General features: G+C 37.6%; 1 protein-coding gene across 3 annotated transcripts; it reads right to left on the reverse strand.

Moving 5' to 3' along the window:
* Positions 1 to 34: 34 nt before the first annotated feature.
* On the reverse strand, positions 35 to 9,964 carry LOC116196140 (protein SEMI-ROLLED LEAF 2). 3 transcript variants are annotated; one of them, XM_031525719.1, is made up of 21 exons: positions 9,823 to 9,964; positions 9,599 to 9,669; positions 8,857 to 9,022; positions 8,697 to 8,771; positions 8,410 to 8,525; positions 7,587 to 7,701; positions 7,241 to 7,369; positions 6,657 to 6,704; positions 6,423 to 6,562; positions 6,128 to 6,324; positions 5,728 to 6,020; positions 4,928 to 5,077; positions 4,525 to 4,836; positions 4,277 to 4,426; positions 3,856 to 3,931; positions 3,433 to 3,560; positions 3,041 to 3,241; positions 2,375 to 2,515; positions 2,123 to 2,251; positions 1,202 to 1,408; positions 35 to 593 (listed from the first exon to the last, which is right to left on the reverse strand). In XM_031525719.1, the coding sequence occupies exons 3-21, from the start codon at positions 8,989 to 8,991 to the stop codon at positions 432 to 434; spliced, it is 2,904 nt and encodes a 967-aa protein (XP_031381579.1). In that variant the 5' UTR covers positions 8,992 to 9,022; positions 9,599 to 9,669; positions 9,823 to 9,964; the 3' UTR covers positions 35 to 431. The 3 variants fall into 3 exon arrangements, with proteins under 3 accessions (XP_031381579.1, XP_031381581.1, XP_031381580.1); XM_031525721.1 differs by lacking the exon at positions 4,928 to 5,077; XM_031525720.1 differs by lacking the exon at positions 9,599 to 9,669 and having other exon boundaries at positions 9,823 to 9,931.
* Positions 9,965 to 10,629: the final 665 nt, after the last annotated feature.

Below are 10,629 nucleotides of genomic sequence, written 5' to 3' on the forward strand. Positions count from 1 at the left end.
TTATCGCCCAACATAAATGGAATCACACCGAACAGAAACCACAAAATAGACCATCCTCTTAATTGGAGCTAATCCGTACACAAATGCCGGTAATCTTGGCAGTCGCATCACGTTATTGCAATTTTAGGACACATATAAACAGACTTTTCTAACAAAATACACAAAATACAGATCCGATAATTTCCTCAAATCCACAGCTCATCGAAACCATTAGCGATCCTATTACCTCTAATTTCCCCTTTTTCTAATCTCATGCATTTGGGCATGGAGGAGGAGAGAGGCAGGGAGCATCACCCAACCACAAATATACAAAGCGGTCTTCTTCTATCTATGAGCAAAGAATTAAAAGAATAAAATTTTAAGAATATGAACCATACATATACATATCTCGTAGTGGCTGTAGTATGATTAACTGACTCGATACTTGATGGTCAGCACCCGGCAGCTTTGAGGAATTTATCGTATGGGCTCGACGGTGGTAGTCTGAAGGAATTCTGGTGGTACTCCCTAGAGCAGACTAGCGGCTGATCGTGGACCTTTGGCTGGTCCACAATCACGAGCTTTAGATCCGATTCTGTGAACTCCATGTCCTTCTGCAAGATAAAAGCACCCCGAGAATGACAATTATAAATTACAATCACAGGAAAGCAATGGAAATAGATTCTTAAATAAATGATGTTATTCAATCTAAGTACTAAGAAGTCGCCAAAGGACGATCTCAATAAAAACAAGAGATTGAACAAGCCGGTTTACAAAGCAAACTGGGATCTTCAGACAAAACTATCCTATCAATGGATTTGAAGGCAGTTTTTTATTCTTTTAGACTGGACTGGCAAGGAACTCTAGTTCTCGGTCAGCCCGATCAAATTGGCCTTTGTCCCCATTTGGATACAAAGGTTTATCCAACCTTGATATGTGCAATTTCCTACTACCTTCATCTCTTAGAAGCTAGATCAACTTATTTCAAGTATCTGAAGTTCACAAAAGTAGTTATGTGTTCAAGAGATGAATTGTTCGGCAGCACAGAAGAACATATTCATAGAGTCAATCAAGAACAATTAAATGCTCTTATTTCAAGTATCTGAAATTCCAAAATTAGTTATATGTTCAAGAGATGAATTTTTCAGTAGCACAGAAGAACTTATTCATAGAGTCAATCAAGAGCAATTAAATGCTCTTTTAGTTATTAAGACATACTCACCGAGCTAGGAGAAGTAGGGCTGTCAACTCCATTTTCACTAGAAACAACTAGTGCCTTGGAATCATGCTGATTCTTGAAACTGTGCAGGACTGACATCTTCTGCTGTTTACCCGAGACAAGAGCTTCACATTGACTCTTCATCTGGTCATATGGGACAGGCGTGGAGGAGACCGGGTTGCTTGCGACTTGTCGAGCTGTCTCGAGAACCTATTGACAGACAAGCGCAAATGAAAACTCATGTAAGGATATACATCTACATTGAAGCGAATCTGCTATTCTCATAACCAAGTAATTAATGAAACATGTCTCTCTTCCCGAAACTGAAGGCAAAATAGACATCTCATCTGATTTTAAAGAGCAGTTCTAGATATCTGTTTTCTTGTACTATAAATGCACTTTACTCTTTGTTCATATTTTATTTTTTCGGGGAACCAAGTCTCCAAGCTTTAATTGATGTATTAATTTTCAGAAGTGCAACTGCAACCTGACACTATTGAGTAAATGGAAAGCTGGGACAGTTCACAACCACACAAATTCATGATTTTAATCGGCATTTATACAATTTAATTATTAAAAAAATAAAAATCGAAGTGGGATGAAACCCAATCATATCTGTCACAAAATATAACAGAGTGAGATTTCCCCATTGACAAAGAGCCTCTGAAGAACCTGCCATCACCATTCCCTTAATTACCGACCTCTTTAGTGGAAGTAGCAAAGAGAAAAGGACTTGCTAAACAGATGATAAATAAAACACTACAGCATTAAGAGCAAGAAGCAACATAATTTATGAGAACTTTTCTCCAGGGAAGTCTCTTCAGCACCTTGCTTGTAGTGCGTATAGAGAATGACCCAAATTATATTAATTGGAAAAAAAGAGCCAGTGGATGATAAAAATGTACATATGAATGAGTATTTTACCGATTCCAATAGCTGGCTAACACTAAGTATGTCAACTGCACTAGAAGAAAGTGATGTTTTACGATCCGACTGACTTCCACTTGGTTCGGGGAATCCATCATCATCTGTTAAGAAAGCTGGAGGCATCATCTGAAAAAATAGATTATACAAAAAGAAAAAGATTAGTCTGATCAAAATTAAAAACATCTGAAACCTCACTCATTCTCTCGCTCATTCAAACAAGTGTAACATAGGGTTTATAATAGTGCGTGCCTCATCGAAAGCCTGAAAGTCAATTTGGGCAAGAGGAGAACATGGTCTTGGGGTCTCCATGAATAATGGAGCACCCAAAGGATAGGCTTCATCAGGTGAAAAAGATTGTAGAAATTGTTTCTTGAAGTTTGATAGCTCCTCCTGCAACCAAGAATTAGAGAGACTTGAACCATAAGTTCTGAACATTACAATTAATGTCTGCAAATACAGTCACCAATGCACGTAGATATTAAAATAAAAATCTTTCAACAACTGATACTTCCTAGAGACTAGTAAAATTCCCGAGTATCAGAACTTGGCCTAACTTAATTTGTTATAAGCGCTGATTCATCTATTAGAGTCCAATAGGACTACAAGCAACAAACCCTGTGAGAAGGGTTCAAAAGGCTGAGGCTGGATTCCCTTCCCCTCTTTCTGAGCAAACATAAAACAAAGATTATTGGAAAAGTTTTGTGAAGAAGAACCATACTAAGAAGAGAGTATAATAGAACAGTCAGATGCTTACTAATTAATTTCTGATATTATGCAATAAAGTAACTCTTAAATATAGTCTCTAGATAATATTGCTATCTACTAGTTTCCTCCCTCCCTGGCACTTTAGTTAACTAGAGACAGTATTGTAACAATCTTTCAGATCAAAATGTAAAAGCACATTTTCATTTTTACCTCCGAGAAATTCCCGCACTTCATTGTTAGGTGAGAGAGTATGATCTCTTTCAAGCGCTGATCATCAGAACATATTGCTGAGAGAGACTCTAGAGCAGCAGTGTCATCTTCCTCTGACCCGTATGATATTGCCTCCACATTAGCTTCTGTGCATACAGCTTGAAGCCTGATGTCGTCAATCAGCTCAAGGTAAGGATCCATCTGTGGAGTAGAAAAAATTAAATCACATATCATGTCAGTCAAAAGCTCATATTTTCCAGGTTCACTTGTTGATTTCAAGCAGTTTTACGCATTAGTAGACCCTGCAGATTTCACAGAGGAACCTTCCTGAACCAGCAGTTGTTAATATGTTTAATGCGAAGACAAAGATAGAGAGGGAAGAAGGGCATAACCGTTTTCTTTGTTAATGATGCTTTCACAACAGGAATAAGATCAGGAAGATTGTCTGCCCGAGCTGAGAATATGAGCATGTATGATGCCAATGTGAACAATGATCTTCTTCGAGATGGTTGCAGACCTCCTTCAGTTGAGAGGGAAAAAAAAAGTACAAAGAGAGAGCAATACATTATAAGACTTCATATTACATAAGAATACTTAAGACTCATTGCATGCAAAAACCCTTCTTCTGAAGTTCGTTAAATTGTTAGTTATGAATTAAACAAGACACACATATAATTATAGATAAAAGATGAGAACACCCCCTAATCAACAAAAAATGGGCTCTTAAAGTAGTTTTAAGACTGAAAAAAGATAAAGCAAGAATTGCAATTACTACTGAAAACATAATTTGTGGAAAATTACAATCTTCTACTAACCTTCCTGCTCAAGGGAGATGCTCCTAAGCGACAGTGCCAGCTGGAAACATCGTGCTAAAGCCATGTGATTGGAGGCCTGTCAAGGAAAGTGTTTAGACCAGCAAATGGACCAGTATAATAGTCATTGTAAAACTCTTAAATGAGCACTGGTAACTGCTCTAAAAGTGTTAGCCTTGCTAGATGAATGTGTGGTTTATTAATTTTAAATTAACAGCCATAATAAGAGAATAAGCTTAAATGGTTAACATTTCTGTATCAGTCATCATTCAAATATGTCCAATGAAGACAATTTGTACTCCTCCCAAGGTTTTTCTATTGCAACTTTTTTCTTGGCATCCATTGGCATTTAAAGAGGGGACCCACAATTTCTGAAGAGAGAACAGATAAAATCTAGCAATAACATGGCACGTATCAACCTCACCTTAGAGCAAGTGAACAGCAAAGACAAATTATAAGTGTGTGCCATGGCCTCAAAATTTGCTGGGGTATTCTCTGCTGAAGTTGCCTGAACCCAAATCGATGAGAGAAGAAGACTCACTTGGTGGCTACTCAACCGAAGGGAAGTTACCTCCTGAAAACCATTTAAGCAGAATAATAAGAGCAAAGAAACAGAGCAGTGCATTTTCAGCTGTCTAGAAATTATGCTTATGAAACTGAGAGTCCTCTTACTGTTTTTCCATCGGTCAATGCAAGCTTAAAGCAGTATGATTGGCTATGAGAGGCAAAAGGCAGCGATTTTTCCCCAGGGGACTCTGAATGGTTTACTTCCTCTAGGTCTTTGCCTTCTTCCTGAACTGAGAAAGTTCCGTCCCTTAACTTCATTGAGTTACCTACGAGAACAGTTCCGGAGCGCTTCCTTCTCTGAGAAAGCAAGGATGGCATGAGCACTGTGGATAGAATGCTGTGGGCCCCAACTCGTGTCTCATGGTCTGGGTGGGCCATTGTGAGGAGCAGTTGGTGGAACAAGGAATCTGGAAAGGCCTGATTAAGTTAAGTTTGATTGTTAGTCTATTGTCAAAAAGTCTAAATATATGGAAAACAGAAAACTGCATGATGATCATAGTCCACTTGCCCTCTTATCATATGATATATTGGGGATTGAGGAGATAATTTGTGCAGTCCGATAAACAGCATAAATTGTTGATCGGGCAACTACTGTAGCAACAGGGATACTCTCTAACACGACAGCCATCATATCTAGAATAGGTCCAATGTCTCCCACCTGCCAAGGACCAATTAATTAACTCCAGTCAAAAAAAAATTAGTAAGTAGGTTGAGAGTTATCATCTGGAACATGTATCACGATTTTTTTGGCAGAATTTATTGATTTACGTCTGTTGGTGCCCCTTCCTACAAATAAAGCTTTCAAAAATGTCAGTCACAGCATACATCCGAGTAAAAGTTTTAATCTCCAATACTGTGACCCTCTAGTTCTTTTATTTCTAATATCAATTTAAGATTTTGAATTGGCTGGTTAGTGGACATTCCAAAAGTTTAGACCGTACCAAACCTTGGTTCAGGTCTCCAAATCCGCCTATTTCCTCTCCTAAAATTTAAAATTCCAAATAGAAAGGAAGTATGAAATAGGAATTATAATATCACATCATCCAACTAGTTTAAGCTCTTAGATTTGGTTAGCGGTCCTTCGAAAATTTCATTGTATACATCCATACTGAATGTTCATAAAAGCTTACAGTTTTAGGGAATTGGTCACCTGACGAAATTTAACTGGTCACGCTGACTTTGAAGGTGAACAACATTTTATATGTTTGTTATTCTGTTACTCTTGTTTTTTGCTTCAGTGACCTCTAACCCAAAATGATATATATCAGAGAACTCAAATGATATTTGGCACCGATAATACACACTTACAATATTGGAAAGCTCAGAGATGCAAGTCTCCAAGGCAAACTGGAGATCTGCATTTTTTTTATCCGCTGCACCTCCAGGGCTCGACTCTTCAGCTAAACACTGCAGGCACCTTCTCAAATGCTTTATTAGGTCAGTTATGGCACCTATAATAGTCACTGAAGCCCCATGCTTTGCATTGCGAGCAAGTTGTGAGGTCACATTGACAATATCTATCTGTAAAAGAGGCCTTCCAGTGACGCTCTTATGATCTAAATGCTTGACCAAAATTGAGAAAAGCTGATCTGATTTGGCACCTGCCATGAAAAACGGAAAGCAAAGTAAATTCTCTTTAAATGTAATGGCAGAACCAAAGGGAAAAGATGTGTGAACGGATCAATTTACTAAGTTATAGACAATCGACCTGATTCTTCTAAAAGTAACTGCATATACATCAAGACGGAACAGCCTAATCCTTTATTCATGGACCAGTGATTCTCAGAATCAAAATTGTGGAAGAGTGGCTCGAGAACTCGTCTAACTGTCCCAGCTTCTTTGGCCAAGCGGGCCATGTTACGCAAGCAAATTCGAGACCAATGAGAGGGATCCTTGGAATGGTCACTGATAATCAAATGTGAGAAAAAGACTCAGACCATGCAAAGATGGCGAAGAAAGTACAAAAAACCACATCAAGCATAAAATAAGAGAATTGGCCTTACATTGTTGGGTCCATGTCGGTATTGGTCAAGACGATTGGTAAGGAAGTAAGCTGCTTACTTTTAAGCTCCTGCATTTCTTCCTTTGTGCTAGCTGAAATTGGTTGCACAAATGTGTAGTTCTCCAGCATCACTGACATAATCTGTCTCGAGGGGGGAAAAAAAAAAGGTCATGAAGATTTGAATTTGGCACATTCTTCTAGTGCAATGATAACTGAATAAATTTAGAGAGCTCACTTTGTCGAACTCCATAGAAATATGAGAATGCTCCCCCATGAACCATACCTGGGACAAGATAGCCAAATATACAAATAGGCATAAGTTGAGAGAAAAAAGACTAACTTATCAAAGCTGAGAAGTGGGGTGAGAGTGGATGTTTCCCTTTTCTGGACAGACAAAATGATAATGAAAGAAGTGCCTGTCCACGCCTTTCAAACGTTTGTTTTCTGATGCTAAGTATACTTCTCTTTTTTCCTTCAAAAATTGGAGGAATCTGAAATAGTAGGTATATCTTTTCAAAAGTAAGCAGGGCTAAAGCAACTTTTAAGCTTCTGCAATGACCTTTAAGATAGCGGGAATGATCAAATCTTTGAAATAAAGTAGCCCAATGCTCCAGTGTGATTCTAGAAAAGTATAAATTCAATTTTTGAAGTTTGTAATGAAAGAAACGTGCCTAGCTACTGAAAACTGAATGAAAGATCTAAGCATAATTCACATCGCAAACATAATTGGGTGTCTTAAGAGGCATCATAGAAACAGATCCTTGGTAGGCAATCAATAATATTTTGATCTTGAGAAAGATCAAACTGAGAGGACATTACCATGCATGCCAGAGCTTGCATTCCTGCCGAGCGTAAACGTAAAGCTCTCTCATCATCTCCAACATCTCCCGCCAATTGGCAAATCTTTGGGATAAGACCTTCCAAGTTGAACATATATGTACCATCAACCTATTTTCATTGGATTAAATCACTGTGATTACTGATGACCCAGATTAAGAGCAAAAGGTTAAGAAAAGAATTTTCGCACTTCTAAGCTCGAGAAATGCACCGCATTAAACCGACAGTCTCTCCCTTAGACATCTTTAAAAGCATAAAAGTGAAAAACTTATGCTCTTTTTCCATTGTTGTGGTGAAGCTGATTCAAAGTAAACATCAACTACATTACCTGGCTATTCATAAAATCGACAAGGGTGAGGCAAGCAAGAATCCGCATATCGTCCTGCTGTGTTTGTTCTAGCAAAGTACGAACAATCCCTAGTAAGCTACTGGCAAACAGCGACCTGCAAGCGTCATACAAGTTCTAGCATATTCATGATCAACTAAAAGCTTCAACTCTTCCAAAAGTAAATAGGTGATCTATATATGAAGACAACAGAAGCACATCTTAAATAAAAGTAAAAGATCAAGCCATTTCATGCTTTAAGAAGAACAATCAGGAAGATGGTGATAATTCCTTGCAAATATGTGAATGGGATTTTTGCTCAAACCAAAACAAGATTATGATGGCAAATAATGAGTGTAAAAGAAGATACTTCCTATCAAAAGTTTTGCAGAGCTTCCTCCATGATACTTAGAGAGCTTCAATTTGTTCCTCTGTTTGCCTCAAACTTAAATTTTGTGCCAAAGAAAGTTTTGTGCCTCAACCCTGACATTTTTGTCTGGAACCAGTTCAACTGAAACTGATGCTGAAATATAAAATCCTTCTTTGCAACAGCAGTAAAGTTAAGATTACTGAATTTTTCCATTCAACTCTCGTGATAAAACCAGATAACACTATAAGAAAAAATTTCAACACATAGAACAGGCTTAAAAGCATAGGGCACTATACAAAAGTTCAATCATCCAATTACGTGGCGAATTTATAATATTACCAATAGCTTCCCTCCAAAAGTAATAGTAAACATAATAGAAAAAAAGACACAAAACATACACTACTTAAAAATTCTGCAGCAATTATCAGTAATAATGGAAAGATCTGACAAACTTACATCTGCTCCTTACACGATGACAACAACTTCTGGTATACACACAATACAACTTTTACAGATCCAAAATTTTCATTGCGCAAATCCTTGTAGCATCTTTGCTCTAGGTTATCCGTAATCTGGGTAAGAAGAGCATGACATTGAGGCATATATTAACTAATGATAAAGCAATCACAAATAGTAACAGAAGTACGTATAATATGTGTTTGTCCAACGAAATGATAAAAAGTTATCACGAGAGTTGGTGCAACTCATAAGGGATGCTCTACAAATCATGGGAAGAACCTGACCTTAGGGATTCTTAATGGATTCTTCGAAGCATATTCGCATAGCTTCCCGATTTTTCTGTCATTAGGCTCAATCTCCTGCCAAAAGTAATTACATCCATGGAAACTTACATACATAATCAATATATAGTAGGTAGAAAATCTCGTTGGACAAGGAACTTGCCTGATTACGAGAAAAGATTTCAGCAAGCAATTTCTTATACCGCTTCACAGGCTGCCGAGACCTTGCCCGCAGAGAGGGACAGAAGAAACAGAGATTTCCACAGGCGGGCACAACCCGCCTAGACATGACCCCCATTGTGCAAGAAAATTCAAACCCTGCCCTGAATCTGCAATCAAAACTTCAATCAGCTCTATCACCATGAGATCAGTGTTAAACAACAAAAACAACTTCATATTAGAAACTGTTCATCAGCAGTCACTATCAGATGTTCCCACCACACACCAAGTCACACCCAGTGAACAAAATCTTGCGAGTGTATTTGATCTCTAATTTTTCGCAGGGTTTGGGCTCGGAATTTTGAAGCTCTAACACATCAGTTTTTTTTTTTTAAATAATTTTTTTCACCCAAGAACAGCTATTATTAGATACTTTCAGTACAGTGCACTGCGGGATACGAGGTCCCGAATTCGACATCAGCTGAAAACAACTGCCGGAATTGCTTGAAAACATCCCATTTCGAAATGCAGGGTGTAAGAGGAGCTTGTTGGATACTAGCAACATCATTATTCATGAAAACCGAGATTTTCATGGATTGTTTCGCAAAACAAAAAAGGAAGAGAGAGAGAGAGAGAAGAGAAAGTGAGACGATATTGCGAAGCCATTGCCGACCGGAAACTGCAAATTTGAGGTCAAAGGAGTAAACGGGAGACGAAGGGAAAATTCAGAGGAAATCAGCGCCTACCCAGCAATGGGATCACGAGAGACGGCACTCCACGCCACAATTCAGGTGCTGAAATCGCGATCCGGGAATGCCTGAGGAACGAGAGGATCAAATCAATGCGAAATTGCAACAACGGAAGGACCCTGCCGCCGTGAATTGACATGCTTTTGGATTGAAAATGAGACGGTTGATAGTCAATCGAGACGAGCTCGCGATCAATTCAGGCGAAATTTCGATGAAATTACCTTTGAAGATGATCGTTTTTGGGGGGGCAGAGGCTTGAAATTCTCCCCCTGTCACCTTCGTTTTCTTCTCTCTCTCCTCCTCGCCCCAACTAATATCGTTCCAAAAAATCCTACTTGTCATTGCAAAACGGAAATAACCTAAAAAATCAATCACTTCCATAAAAATTCTCGATTTATCGATTTTTAAATTTTAATATAATGTTTATCCATTAATTGGACTATCAAAATTGATGATGTGACCGTTAAGGACATTGATATGACAGACAGTTGCCTACGTTGTTGATATAACCACACTTTTTAATCTAAAAAATCACATAATTTACTTTTTTACCTTCATCTATCAAAATATTAATAATTTTTTTATCATCTGTCAAAACATTCATAACTTTAAAAATCACATAATTTACTTATGTTTCATCATCTATCAAAATATAACTTCTTTCAAAGATCACATCCACCAAAATATAACTTTTTTGAATGATTATAAGTTTGAATTATGGACCTATATATATATATATATTGATTTAAATGTTAAAAGAATTTTTAACAGAAAAGAAGTATTAAAACAGTTACAAGTTAGTCATTTGTAAATCAAAAGAATATCAATATCTGTTATCACATTAAGTAATATATAAATTCATACATATTATTATGCAAAGGCAAACCATGCCAAAATAACCATTTAAATAGAACTTATACATACCAACATTTATAAAATTGTAGTATGGTTGAACTTGTTAGACATGGGGATCGATTACTTTAGCATGGTTCAACTTATTTTGGCATGGTACATGTAGATATAGATTT

Source organism: Punica granatum, chromosome 2 (assembly GCF_007655135.1).
Source record: "Punica granatum isolate Tunisia-2019 chromosome 2, ASM765513v2, whole genome shotgun sequence".
NCBI classification, from domain to species: domain Eukaryota; kingdom Viridiplantae; phylum Streptophyta; class Magnoliopsida; order Myrtales; family Lythraceae; genus Punica; species Punica granatum.